The 13,837-nt window shown below is 29.3% G+C and overlaps 1 protein-coding gene and 1 long non-coding RNA gene across 2 annotated transcripts; both read right to left on the bottom strand.

Annotated features, from left to right (window-relative positions):
• Window positions 1-371: 371 nt before the first annotated feature.
• On the bottom strand, window positions 372-1,286 carry LOC111010901 (uncharacterized). Its single transcript, XM_022284477.2, has one exon. It carries the CDS (start codon window positions 1,227-1,229, stop codon window positions 507-509), a length of 723 nt encoding a protein of 240 aa, XP_022140169.1. The 5' UTR covers window positions 1,230-1,286; the 3' UTR covers window positions 372-506.
• A 5,180-nt stretch (window positions 1,287-6,466) lies between these two features.
• Window positions 6,467-7,994, bottom strand: LOC148212515 (uncharacterized). Its single transcript, XR_015789829.1, has 2 exons — window positions 7,269-7,994; window positions 6,467-7,156 (listed from the first exon to the last, which is right to left on the bottom strand). It is a non-coding gene; the product is annotated as an uncharacterized LOC148212515 (long non-coding RNA).
• Window positions 7,995-13,837: the final 5,843 nt, after the last annotated feature.

Here is a 13,837-nt window from a genome sequence, read left to right as displayed (position 1 = left end):
GGGTATAAATTAAAATAGACGATTTCCAAGTAAATTCATATTCATTAAATATCAATAATTGTCCAAATTTCGTGATCTATTCTCAAACTTATTCCATTCCAAAGAGCATTCTAAACACTATAGCTTGAAGAGGATTCCAAATTGAATTTCCACACTTTTTAGCAAGAGATTTTGAATGGTTAAGATTACCAATCACGTTGACTAGACAAGAAAAATATTAAAAGTATATAAACGAAAACAACTATCTTAGAGTTTTTGAGTGAAATCATTTTAGCACCAAAAAGCATCCTCAAATCGTATCGGATTCAATTAATATGATCTAAATGGTCGCTCCCTCAATTCTGTCCTAAAAGAAATTGCACTTTCCAATATACTTTCTGAATATATGTATATATTGACTTTCAATTTAAAAATGTGAGAGATTAGATCAATCAAACTTAAATTAAAAGAAAAACTATATTACAAAAGAAGTAGAAGAAGATGAATGAATTGAGTGATTATCAGTGTCATCTAACAGTAGAAGCAACAGTATGAGCCCACCATTTGAGATTGTCTTTCATATCAATTTCATTCCCCAAAGCAGGAAAGCTCCACTCCATCAATGGCGGCTTCTTCAATTCATTCTCTTTCTCCATCGCCTCCCAAGCTTCAGAAAGATAAGGCCTCGAAATTTCCCCCTCTTCTCCTTCTTCTTCTTCTTCATGTTCCTTTTTCTTCAACCTGTTCAAACCAGGAATAATCGACGCCAAGCTCGAATCTTTATCTTCCTCCGAGAAAACAAATCCCAAATCCATGAACCCTTTTAGCTCCTCAAATTCCAGCTCCGAAAGGCTCTTACTTTCCGGCCACCGTCTTCTTCTCCCTCTCCCTCTTCCCTTGTTTCTCTTTCTCGGCTCTGTTTCAAGTTCCGGCCGAATTTCCTTCCGGTTGTTCTCCGGCGACTCAGTTCTGGCGATGTCTTTGCTGGAGAAAATCGTCTGAAGCTTTGGAGAGAAGAGGATCGAATCGGGTGAATTGGAATTGGACATAAAGCTCAATTTGGAGCTCAGATCTTCGCTTATGGACCTCGTGTGAATCCGTGGCAAAACTTCCGGCGACGGCGGCGGCGAGTTTTTTAATGGCTTTTCTTGATTTTCACGTTCTGGGTTTGACGGCAGGAGGGGTTGGTTGAAGATTCCACGCTCGAACCAGAGGGAATCGAAGAGATTGAGAATTTGCTCAACGTCCATCAATGGCGGCCCGAAAACAGAGACTTGTTTGTAATTGGTTAATTTGCTTCTCGCTTTGATTTATATATATCAAGACATTATTTCGTCACCAAACTACCCTTGAAATGTTCAAATTTTTACAATTAAAAATGGGGTTTGTTCTTTCGTTTGATTTAGGTCCACGAGTCCATGAGAGGGTTAGTTCTGTCTTTTGTCTATTTTTCTTGTGGTATTTTCTTATATATTTTCGAGTAACATTGCTTTGCCTTTTCCAGGAAAGTACTGGTAAAATGGGTGGCCGACACGTGTGGAGCTACTTGATGTACCCACTACCCACAAATAAGAAATGATGCCCACGTGCGATTTTATGTCTCAATTTTGAGAAATATAACCTAATTTTATAAAATATAGTAGATTGAAAACGAGATAAATATTAAATTTAGCGAACGGATTAAAATACCTATCTCAAATTAAAATGGTGTGAATTTAAATTCTCATTTTCACACGTTATATTAAAAGAAGTGATAAATATATAAAATGTTAAATAATATAAAATATACATGAACTATTTCTAAAAAAATATATATATACATGAACTAAATATAGGATGGGTCCGAGATTGCACCTTTAGTTAGTCTTAGCACATTTTCAATAACTTTCTCTATTAAAATCAAAATGAAATTTAAACTTAACCAAACCAATGGATGTAACTTAGATGTTTAGAGTTTGTGAGGAAAAAAAATTATAAAAAGTACAAGTGGGTGTTATATTTCATTAAAGTTCTCTCCTCGATCTCAAAACAAATGTATAATAAATAATAATTAGGGCTTGAAAATGTTAAAAGAATCAGAGTAACTCACTTTTTACCCATCATTTAGAAGGAAGATGATTATACTATATTATGAACAAATTAGTCTCAGTAACATCATGAATAAACAAAATAATTATTTTTAGACAATTAAAAAATTTTAGAAGTTAGAATGAAAATTTTAAATAATAAAAAATGTAATTGAAACTTAAGGGTATTTTACACAATTTAGTCAATATAAACCGATAACTAATAAAAAGATACCTAACTTTTTTTTAATACAACATGTGGGGTGGGGATCGAACTCACAATCTTGATTGAAGATATATGTCAATTAACGTTGAATTATATTTGCTTTGACAAATATACCTAACTTAAAAAGTATAATAATTCTGTCTAAATTATATGAATAGTAAAGGTGAAGAAAGAATTTTAGTCATAAAAAAATATATCTTTTGCTATTTTATTCAAACTATTCTACTTATTTAACTAAAATGTAATACTATTTGATAGTATTTTCTACGGAATAATTTTTATAATTTTATACAATATCGTGGGAACACTCACGAACTCATATATCCTTGGTGATCATTGGTTCCACTTTGACGTTGAAAGTGTTTGGTTTTAATTATCCATTGTAATTAGTTAACTTTGCCGACACTCAACAATTTGAAACCAATCTCATTTTATCACGAAATTACTATTACAATTTTGTCACACAAAAAAAAAAAAAGAAAAAAGAAAAAAAAGACATTCTAATTTCCTAAGTTTGCGTGCATGGTTGACCGGCAACATTATTTGAAATTGAATTATCCTAAGAAAAGGCAATTGAAAAGTTTTTTTTAATAGAAAATATATATTTTTCTCTCGTACCGATCATAAAAAAATTAATGGGGTTAGTAGAAAGCACTTATCAATGTTGTATTTTGAACTTTATAATCTCTTGATTATATATAAGATCAACTTATTGATTGGATAATGTTTATCATTTTATTTTATTTTACGATATATTTTTAAAAATGGCTTAATATTGCTTCAAAATTACTCCAAAACCAAGCCCAACACCCACCATAAAAATTAATGATGGTGCGTGTGTGGTGGGTATATAACACCAATGCATCTTGTAATTATAATGATATTGAATGATTGAACAAGTGATTAGATGCAGTAACTAAATTTGTCCTTAAAAATCCTTTATTTTTACTCTAACATAACCCAACAACCATAATTAATCATAATGTCGGATTGATGAACATCACTTATGCTCCTATGATGTTGGAGAAATTAAGGCCTTAGACTAAGCTAAGATGGGCATGTCCTTGTTAACTCATTTCCCTTGTCCTTGATTAATGATTTTGTCTAAATATTTTGACATTTTACTCAAATATTTTTGTAATTTATTCAAAGCAAGAATGAGAGATACGTGATTATCACTAATTAACTTAAAAGCTTAAGCTTTTAGTTCTAACAAATTTAATCTTTTTATGAATACTTTCACTTCCTCACTTGTGGGTTTAGCAATTAGCATAAGATCCAACAAGTGATTATCAATATGAAATATAGAGACAATAATATTAATAAGGGTTCAAAAAACAAGACCTTCTACTCTAATACCATGTTAATTAAATAATAAATCAACCCAACTGTTAACTGATGAGTTAAAGGTCATGAATTCAAATCTCTACCTAAATTTCACCATGTTGTACTAAAAAGAAACTGATAAATTATGGTAAATTTAATGTTTTTATTTGGATTGTCATATTAGACAAAAAAAAAATGTTATCGTACATACAAATATAGTTTGAAATTGAGAAGGTATTAGATGTATAAGATCATTTATTAGTTTTTATCCCTCTTTAAAATTTCCTGGGTTTCATTGAAAAAATCCCAAGTTTTCTAACCATAAATTATGGTAAATTTAATGTTTTTATTTGGATTGTCATATTAGGAAAAAAAATGTTATCATACATACAAATATAGTTTGAAATTGAGAAGATATTAGATGTATAAGATCATTTATTAGTTTTTATCCTAATCCTTTCATTTTTCTTGTTAAATAAATCCAAGCTTAAAATTTCTAACAATGAGATTTCAAGAAAACTTGGGATTTTTTCAATGAAACCAAGGAAATTTTAAAGAGGGATAAAAAAGCGTGTTGGATTGCATGAACCTGTAATTTTGAAAAAAAACCGTGGCTGATCATTAAAGTTTAATAATAATTTTTGTTGAAATTTAAATATTAGAAGTCAAAGGCGAAGTTTGACCATATACGGTCAACCAATCAACGTAAAAATTATTATAATAACAAAAACTGAGGGGGATATTATTGTAAATCCGCGCTTTCTTGAAGAATATTCGGATACTCGTTTTAGAATAAACTCGGAGATTCCAAGAAGTCAACTTGACGTGTCTGCAAACGGAAAATGCGCAGCCGCAGTCTGTTAAAAAAAAAGAAAAAAGAAAAAAAGCATTTTTTGAAAGAAATTATAAAATATAAAATTCATAAAAGATATCTAAATTCATGAATAATCATTTTACAATAAGATCAAAATTTTCATTGTCAGTACTATATCACATTAATCATTTCTTGTTGATATATTTTTTTATATCCGTAAATCGGTTGTCTGCGACACTACCATCGAAATATATAGAAATATGGATAAAAGTTACATATGGACAGAAATGTAATACCCTACTTTAAGATTTAAATCTAATTTTCTTTTCTTTTGTATTAAAAAAAATCTAATTTCTTTTACTTTTTATAAATATTTACTTATTTTATACTATTAATTATTAATAATAATAAAAAATCAACGTAACCATACATTAAAAAATATCCCATGAATTAAATTTTTCCGACCCATGAACTTAAATTTTTGGGTTAAATAATAGTTTATTAAATTTAAATCTAATTTTTTACTTTTTATAAATAATTTAAATCTAATATAGCTCAAATGGCTAAGACACCTATCTCTGACCAGAAAGTCATGAGTTCGAACCCCCACCTCCATGTACTCAAAAAAAAAAATTATTAACAATAAAAAAACATGAAGGTTTAGATATGTAAATATGGTTACATATCCTATATATATGAATTAAAATTTTCTAAGTTAATTGAAATTTGAATGAACATTGAAAGAAAAAATCAATATATTTATTAAATTATAAGGATTAAGATGAAAAATTACAAAATATAGTGACTAGGACTAGAAAGATAAATAAAATAAAGGGAGCACGTGTGTGACAGAAACCCACGGCCACATCACTTGTTTAATTGGGTTATATGCCAACTAAATTCCTCTTTGGGTTTGTCGGACGATTTTCCAGTTTTGATGATGTGATTAGGGTATGGTTTATCCAACACTTAGTTAAAATTACGTCATTGCATACATGTTTTGATTAAGTTTGACTTCTATATAAAAGGTAATAGTAACATTTAGATATATATTAACTAATTGCTTATACACAAAGTTTAGTTTATAATTAGGTTAAAATATAGTTTTCATTCTTTATGGTTGAATTTACCCACATTGTTTGTGAAAAGATAACTTCAATAAATAGAACTAGAAAGACTGGTCTAAAAAATATCACTTTATTTTTCCAACATTAAATCAAGTGGGAAAATTAGAGAGTGTCGTACGAATGAGAGATTATAAACTCTCTATAGTTAAGCGATATGCTAAGGCACTTTGTTTCAAATCTATCGAATTTAACCATTTTTTTTCTATTTATTTTTTCTTTGGAAATTGAATTTTTTTTTTTATTAAAGTCTTGATAAGTTTGAACTTCATTGTTAAACTCATAAATTTGTCGTTTGGTTAAGATTATAAGATTAGATGTACTGTGTGGTTTGTTATGCATATTCTTTTAACCCTAAAATTTATTTTTTAACTAACATAAAAAAATTATTAGAAAGCAAAATGAAATTACGAAACGGCCAATTAAGATTAGTTTTTGATTGGTAAGTATAGTCATGTGAAAGTTCTTGTCAAACTTTCATTAAGAAAATTTGCACATGAAAGCTCTCGTGTGTGCAATATTACAACTATAATGATCCGTAAGATTCATTGCCATATTTTTAATAGAATACTTCTTTCCCTGCTATATCATAATTTTAATCATATATATAATTTAATAATATGTAGGAGTTGGGAATGATCTGTTCAGGTGGAAATATCATTTATATGACAAGACACATATCATTTTAAGTATACCAATAAAAAATATATAACTAATATACCATTGACAAAGTATATCAATGAATATACTCAAAACGAAGTACATTAACAAATACATGAGTGCTTACTTTCGTACGATTTTTGTAAAATATTTTATTGTGTTATTATTTAAGCCTGCAAAAGCCCCATGTTATAATAACACAATAATGATGTTTAAAAATATTAAAAAAGGCAAAAAGGAACCATGCAATAATATAAAAACGACAATTAAAGATGAGAAAGTATGGCATGTTAACAAAAATTCACTTCTCTAAACAATGCAACATTAATTGTCTTTGCATAAAAGACAATGAAACCTTAAAGCAAGCAACAAGGAGAATCTAGAAAAGGGGAGGCAAGGGGTTCCGATGTGCATGTGTTAACATGCCGCCAGTATCTCTCCATGATTTTCTTCAATATGATTTCTTCATTTGGTTAGAAGTAATTCGCCAAATCCTAGATGCAGAAATATAATTTGGAAGATCTGACTTGCGTCAAACTTGTGAAAGAATACTTGCAGCACATCTGCTGAACAAGGTCGTAATGACTAAGCCCGAACAATTGTTGCATCTCTTTCTTCATTAATTGTTCCTTTGTGGCAAGCCTCTCGTATCATCTTTTCGATGTATTGAAACTATCTTCTTCACTCCTAAGTCTCATTGAGATTTTTAATATGAAAGTTTTGGCTAACATACCCCAATTTCAGTGATATCTGCTTTGGAGTAATGTTGTAGTTTCGATCCTTTAGCATATTTGATTAGAGTGCAAAAACTGAACCTTTAGCAGGACATCAAAAAATTGCAGCTTCATCCTGGTCCTCCAAATCTTTAACTCTTTTGTAATTATAATAGATCTTTTATTTCACTTAATTGGAGCAATTTCACATAACTTGTCAGGCACCCTTCAATGATATAGTTTGATATCTTTAAAAAAAAAAAATTATGGATTTTGAATTAAAGAAAAACAAAAGTTCACAATATATTTTAAACCTAATAATAACAAAAAAGCCAGGTATATATAACCATTTCAAAATACCTGGGCTGGATGATATGAAAAGTTCCTCCCAGTCCCCACCTAGTAGAAGAAAATGAAATATTCAAACCATAAACAAATTAAAGAAAGTCACACAAAAGAAAAGCATATGGACTAGTGATTACAAGGCTCGGCAGCGATACCAAATGCCTCAACACTTCTTGTAGATAAATTGGGAAAGATGACATACTAAACTTCTTCTACGTCATTGCTTTATGAGGATGATGCTTTTGCAGGAGAGTCGAACAATGGTTTTTTCGTGTCGAAAAGGAAAAGGTGGAGGGATGATTTGCAATTGCATAGGTGCATTGCCGGGCAAATCTCCTTTGGCAGTGAGCTTATGGCCGAAAACGACATAACTAAATTATGCCAATTAAGAAGAGGCAACTGCCAATGGAGTAATTGCCCAGAAATCCATGCCATGCACAAATTTAATCTTCATCACTGCACTGCTGCACTTTCTTTGATGTTCATCAGCTTCATGGGTGTGTATATATATTGGAATAGAGTTGAGATTATTGCCAATTTTGCAGAAGAAGAGAGCAGCATATTCGGAGCACAATACTGTGATCCCTTTGATATATGCACAAGTATAATGCTGTTTGTGCTTGTGCTTGGGTATGAGATTCCCCCTCTGCCTCCGCTCCACATCCATTAATCATTAAACCTGATCTCCCCTCTGTACTAGTACTAGGTTTAGCAATAATTCCCATGGATCTGATCCCAAATCAAGCCCCAGATCAAATCATCAGGGAATTTTCCCCTTTTCCAAGATGGACACTTCAAATATATTGATAATATTGCCTCCAAGGACAATCCAGATGACAGCCAGTACTAGTTTTTTTTGGTGCCACTTGTGGTTTGAGCTGCTTTATTCAAAACCACAAAGCTAAGGCATCTAACTATATCATGCAGTTTCCTTTTAGCTATACTTTCAGACCACTTTTTTCTTGCAAGAATTTCAGCACTTTGAAAAGCAGAACATATGCATTTTGGAAATGGAATAATCCTTTCTTGGTTGCAGTTCATCACCACTATATATTAGAAACTCACAGTCGTCTTACAAAAATTAAACAAGAGATCATCCATATACTAATTGATATACATTTATATATATAATATAAAAGGATAAGAGAAAAGAAGGGAGAATAATCAACAAGGAAACTTAATTTAAAGAAAACTGTACTGTGTATATTCTGTGAGATGTTTGAAGAACTCTCTCTAATATTCTTATCCTTCATTTTGGCCTTTGGGTTTTCCTGCCCCTTAGGCTTCCTTTCTTTGCCCTTTCCCCACCTAAATTCTTTGGCCCTTTCTACGGATATAGATATATACGAGTTCGGTTCGGTAACATCTTCGTTCTTTAGTTTCTTTTTCTCATTTTTAATAAAAATAAATAAAATTACATTGGTAAATATTTTTTAAATTAAAAAAAAAAAGAGGTAACCAATTTTTTTCTTTTGTTATCTAAATTTTAAATTCATAAAGTAAAAAATTTTAAATAAAAATTAATTTTTAAAATTAAATATTAAGTTTTGTGCTATTATTATTTTTAATATATATTATTATTTTTATAAGATAAAATAATATTTTTATTTATGTTTTTTAATAAAATAATAAAATAATATTTTTATTTATGTCTTTGAATAAAATTAAATATTAACAATTACCACATGATTAAATAAAAGTGAAAAATAAAAACCGAGAATATTATCAAACGAGTCAAAATATTTAAAAACCCATAAGAAAGACCTCCAAAATCAACCAAAAGAAAACCTAGTAATCAATGGAGAAGGATTTGGGCCTGTGCACTCGGATTAATTTGTGTTGAGTTTCTTGGTCCTTATTTTCTCTAATGATTCAAACACTAAAGAAAGGGGAAAATTTTTGTATGAAATTTCAACTTAAACTTTTCAATTTCATAGAATAAACTCAGATACATGTTTCAATTTGTATATTAAATTTAATTTTCACTAACTCACCTTCTAATGTTAACAAAAAAAAAACTCAAAAATACAAATTTAATGAAATCCACTTTTCACAAAATTAAGTTTGATTAAGTAATTCCATCCCAGCTAAATTTTAAAACCAAAGAAATCGTTTCAATATTGTCGTATTTTATCAATTACATACCAAATATATGTTTATAATTCATTCAAGTACTTTGTCAAAAAAAAATTAATGAAAATTTACCAAAAAGTAAAATTTGTAATACTTTTTAAAATTAGGATGATATCAAAATTTAAGGCGTAATTCGATGAAAATTAAAATTTAAAGTTAAAATTGAATTTTCCAAAAAGAAAAAAAAAATGTTTTTCCAACTAATTCCAAGTTCCAACATCAACTTAACCCCTACAAAACCGAATTCTTTAATTAGGTATATGCAAATGTTGATCTTTAAAATTTCAGCTGGACTGATGATAAAGCCTGTTTGGTAATTAACGTTCTGTTTTTTTTTTTTCCGGTTTTCAATTTTATTAAAAAATCTAAGTATCCATCACTATGTATATGTATTTCTTGCATTCTAAATTATAAAAAAATTGTGGGACAACAAAAAAAAAAAGTTACTATTTTTTTTTAATTTATTTCAAAATATAAATAAAAATATTATTTTTTCATTTGCATGGATGCGGAAGTGATTCAATTCTAATTTTTTTATTAAGAATGGAAAAACAAAAACAAGATGGGAAGTGATTCATTGCAGTTAAATTTCAATAGCCATATTATATTTACTCCATAACGCTGTAATTTGAATAATAATATGTCAACTACTACGAACTCAGGTTGATGAATCCAAGAAAAAAGCGGCAGCGAAATTACCTACCGACGGCGCCGCCTGGATTCGTGGGGTTTTCCAAATGTTTGGTGGTCGGAAAGTTGAAGAAGGCTTCATTTTGTCTCATTCATAAGATATTTAAGGATATATAAACCTTCTCTGATCTTCTGTTTCATTCTTAATTAATTTCTCTGCATATTATTAATGGGGAGAAAGATATTGGTTTACATTTCTCCAACCAATCATATTACAAAGCATATGAGATGATAACTCTTGCTCACCAGTATTTATTTTACTTTCCATGGGAAGTATTTCAAAGAATATATATTAAAATAGAGTAGATTAATTAATCAAACTTGAGTTTATTTGAATTAATTAAGGCATCAATCTCTCACTAAAACTCTCTGTATTCAAAATATATATATCAGTAGAGATTATCAATTTAAACCTACATAAAAATGATATTTTTGTATAACTAAATTTAGTATTTTTACGTATATCAGCTAATTGAATAAAGTCCACATTAGTTATTTTGTTTTACTCTTCACTGATGTCACACCTAGCTAACTGTTTTTTGACCAACTCACCTTTGTTTGAGGAATATTTGGGAAGAATAGAGCTTGATGAAAGGGTGATTTTCTTGTGAAATGAGGGTGAGAGTCGATATGAGTTTTCTCCTCTAAGAGATTGTAATTTTTCTCTTGTTGGCTTGGTATATATAAGTAGTGATTAATATAAAAAAAAAAAAGAAAAAGAAAAAAAAAGAGTATATAAATGTACTAAAAATAGTTAGGTGCAAGGAAATCATTGAGTGGACTTCTTAAGCTCTCACTACCCGTTTTTGTACAAATAAAACTGTCTCTCATAATTAAACGTCTAATCAAAAAAAAAAAAAAAAACCGTCCAAATTGGAAGGATTGGAGATGAACATGAAACTAGTTGAATATTATTTTAGCCCAAAATTAAAATAGAGATGTGTAAGTCAAAATAAAAGAAATAGAACAAACATTTTAGTCTCTTTTGGTTGGTTTGGTTTGATTAAGTTTTTGTCTAGCAATCAGTTTGATTTTCTGAACAATGGATTTTGACCAATTCTTTTTTTTTTTTCTATAAAAAAACACACGTACCTTATTAACTTAGGAAGACATATATATATATATATATATATATATACTCTTGCAGCAGAATTGCAGGACAAATCTCCTTTAGTCGACACAATAAACACAACTCACAGATCACCCACCTCCGGCTCCGGCGGCGCCGGCGATCGTAGCTTCATTAAATGGCATTCTGTCAAAAGGAGATCTCCCCCATAATGCAACTGCAATCTCATCAACTCTATATATCTTATTTCAATTTACGCACACCCATTTATATATTTTATATATAGGGCCTATATATGTTAACTTTAATTGGGACAAAATTATTCCTTCTCTAACCTCAAGAAATGTGCAAGCCAAACAATGACCCGCGTGGGGTTTTATGTAAAAGCATACTCTGATCATTTCTTTTCTCATCTATATATATATATATATATCCTACAATAGTATTAAAAGAAAAAAGATTTATACTAAATGACATAAATATGTATTTATATAAAAGTATTGTAAAAATGTATTTTATTTTTTTTAAATGCACAAAGGTGGTTTTTGGTTTGGTTTCATATATTTGTATCCAATTTTACAATTTATCTTACTTACTTTGTAAATTTTTAAACTTATAAAAATACATATTCCTTCTATGCTGTTTTAATTCTCTCTTTTTATTTTAAACCACAATCGAAAGTAGAAAGCAAACAGATATTTTCTCTCCACACATGTCCTTTTGCCGCTTAATTATTGATTTATTTCAAAAGGAGTTTTAGATGATCTATTAAAAGAATTTCAATAATTCCACGATTCTATTAATTAATTAAAGGCTTTTTTTCTTTCCTTCTATATAAACTTTTTATCCAATGAATGAGGGAGGACTAGCTACTTGTTTGGTCTCCCTACACATATACATATATGACACATTTGAATTAGAGATGATATATTAAAAAAATTTCAATATAGGTTGTAAATTCAAATATCTACTTGGCTATAAAAAAAATTAAATCAAATATCTACTCTCTCTTTTTATTTATGATTTAATATTAAAAAATACATATAATTTAAAGTTGTAGGAGATGGATTCTCGATGCCTTAAACCTAGTTTTGACAATGATTTTAGGTTAAAATGCGAATTTAGTTATAGATTTTCAAGTTGGTATCCAATAGGTTTTTGAAGTTTAAAATGTTTAAATTAGATTCTTTCAATTGTCTATCTAACTTTCAATATTTTGTGGGTAATAGATTCTTCACCTATTCAATATTTTAAAAAATCTCTAGATCTATTAGACATATATAGAAAATTTACTTTTATCTTAATTTAAAACATTAGAGAACGAGAAACAATAAAATGGATAATGGTTAAATAGGCTTAGGTTACTTTTTTTTTTTTTTATAATTAAAGGAGAGAAGTAACATCCACTAAAGGGTGGTGGCGTAGTGGGCTTGTGGCCGAATGAAGATACATCCTTCTCGGTTCAAACCCTACGAGGCTCGTAGTCAAGACTTCTTCCCTCTTATTCGAGGACAAGTCTTGTCACGTTAGTTACGAAAAATAGAAAGAAAAATAAAAATAAAAACTACTACCACACTTAGTTCTATTTTTATTTATTAAAATGGGAAATAATAAACAACCACCAGAATTAAAGAATCACGCTTTTGTAAATCAGAACCTATCCTATTAGTTTAATAGAGACAAAATTAAGAAATTACTTTAACAATAATTATATTAAAGGATGGCGTATAAGAAAAGTTGATGGTTGAACTTGAACCAATTCCATTGTGGAGGTGCGTTTCCCAAGATGAATCTATGCGAAAGTCAGAAAAAGGAACTCAATAAGTTTTAATTTTCTAAGTAAAAACAAAGGAATTTGAAAACAGACTTAGTCAAATTGTAATTAATTAATTAATATGATTAGTATTTATTGCTTGCTTCACGCATCCATTAATTTCATAAAATTTTTTGGCTGTATCTCTCATTTCCCATGACGCACCAATAATAGATAAATATTTATCCATCGACCATAATTTCAAATTTCAAACAGCATCCCATTCCCCTGCATCTTATTTTATTTTTTTTTAATTCATTCATTTTTCCTATGATCTGCATGCTCTTTATTTTCTATCATTTCATCACTAATTAACTTCTTTTGAGAGAAACAAAAAAAAGATCTAACTTTGTAAAACATTATTGTTAAGGCCAACGGTACCTCTGTAGTTCGAATATCTAGCCTTATACCAATGGGGATAATTGTCCTTCTTTGTATACCATGGATAATCCATTTTCCTAACCAATGTGGGACTTTATTTACACTCCTTACAAACCCGACAATTATTAAAGAGTGATACATCATATTATTATTTAACAATTGTTAGTACTAAAAAAAATACCTCAATTATATTGTGGTATGCTAAAAACGAGACAACCAACCTAAACGTAGCTTAACTAGCTGTTAAGGTAACTATTTCTCATGAGAAATCGTGAATTCAAATCCCCGACCTTAAATGATGTTTGTATTAAAAAAAGATATACTAAATATGAGGAAGAGAAATACATGGTATGTATAATGCTAATATTGTCAGCTCATATTATTTATGCTAATTGTATCATTTAAAGCTCATTAATTATAATCAGGTATAATATTACAAGCGAGATGTGTGCTGAGAAAAAGATTCTTCTTTCGAAGAATCTCTCTTCTCCTTCGTTG

Source organism: Momordica charantia, assembly GCF_013281855.1.
Source record: "Momordica charantia cultivar OHB3-1 chromosome 3 unlocalized genomic scaffold, Mcharantia_2.0 BLBB01000003.1, whole genome shotgun sequence".
NCBI classification, from domain to species: Eukaryota; Viridiplantae; Streptophyta; class Magnoliopsida; order Cucurbitales; family Cucurbitaceae; genus Momordica; species Momordica charantia.
This window is presented reverse-complemented; position numbering and strand designations above follow the sequence as displayed.

Coding starts and splice junctions, on each gene's coding strand:
- LOC111010901 (XM_022284477.2), bottom strand. CDS start 1,229: ATGGACGTTGAGCAAATTCTCAATCTCTTCGATTCCCTCTGGTTCGAG.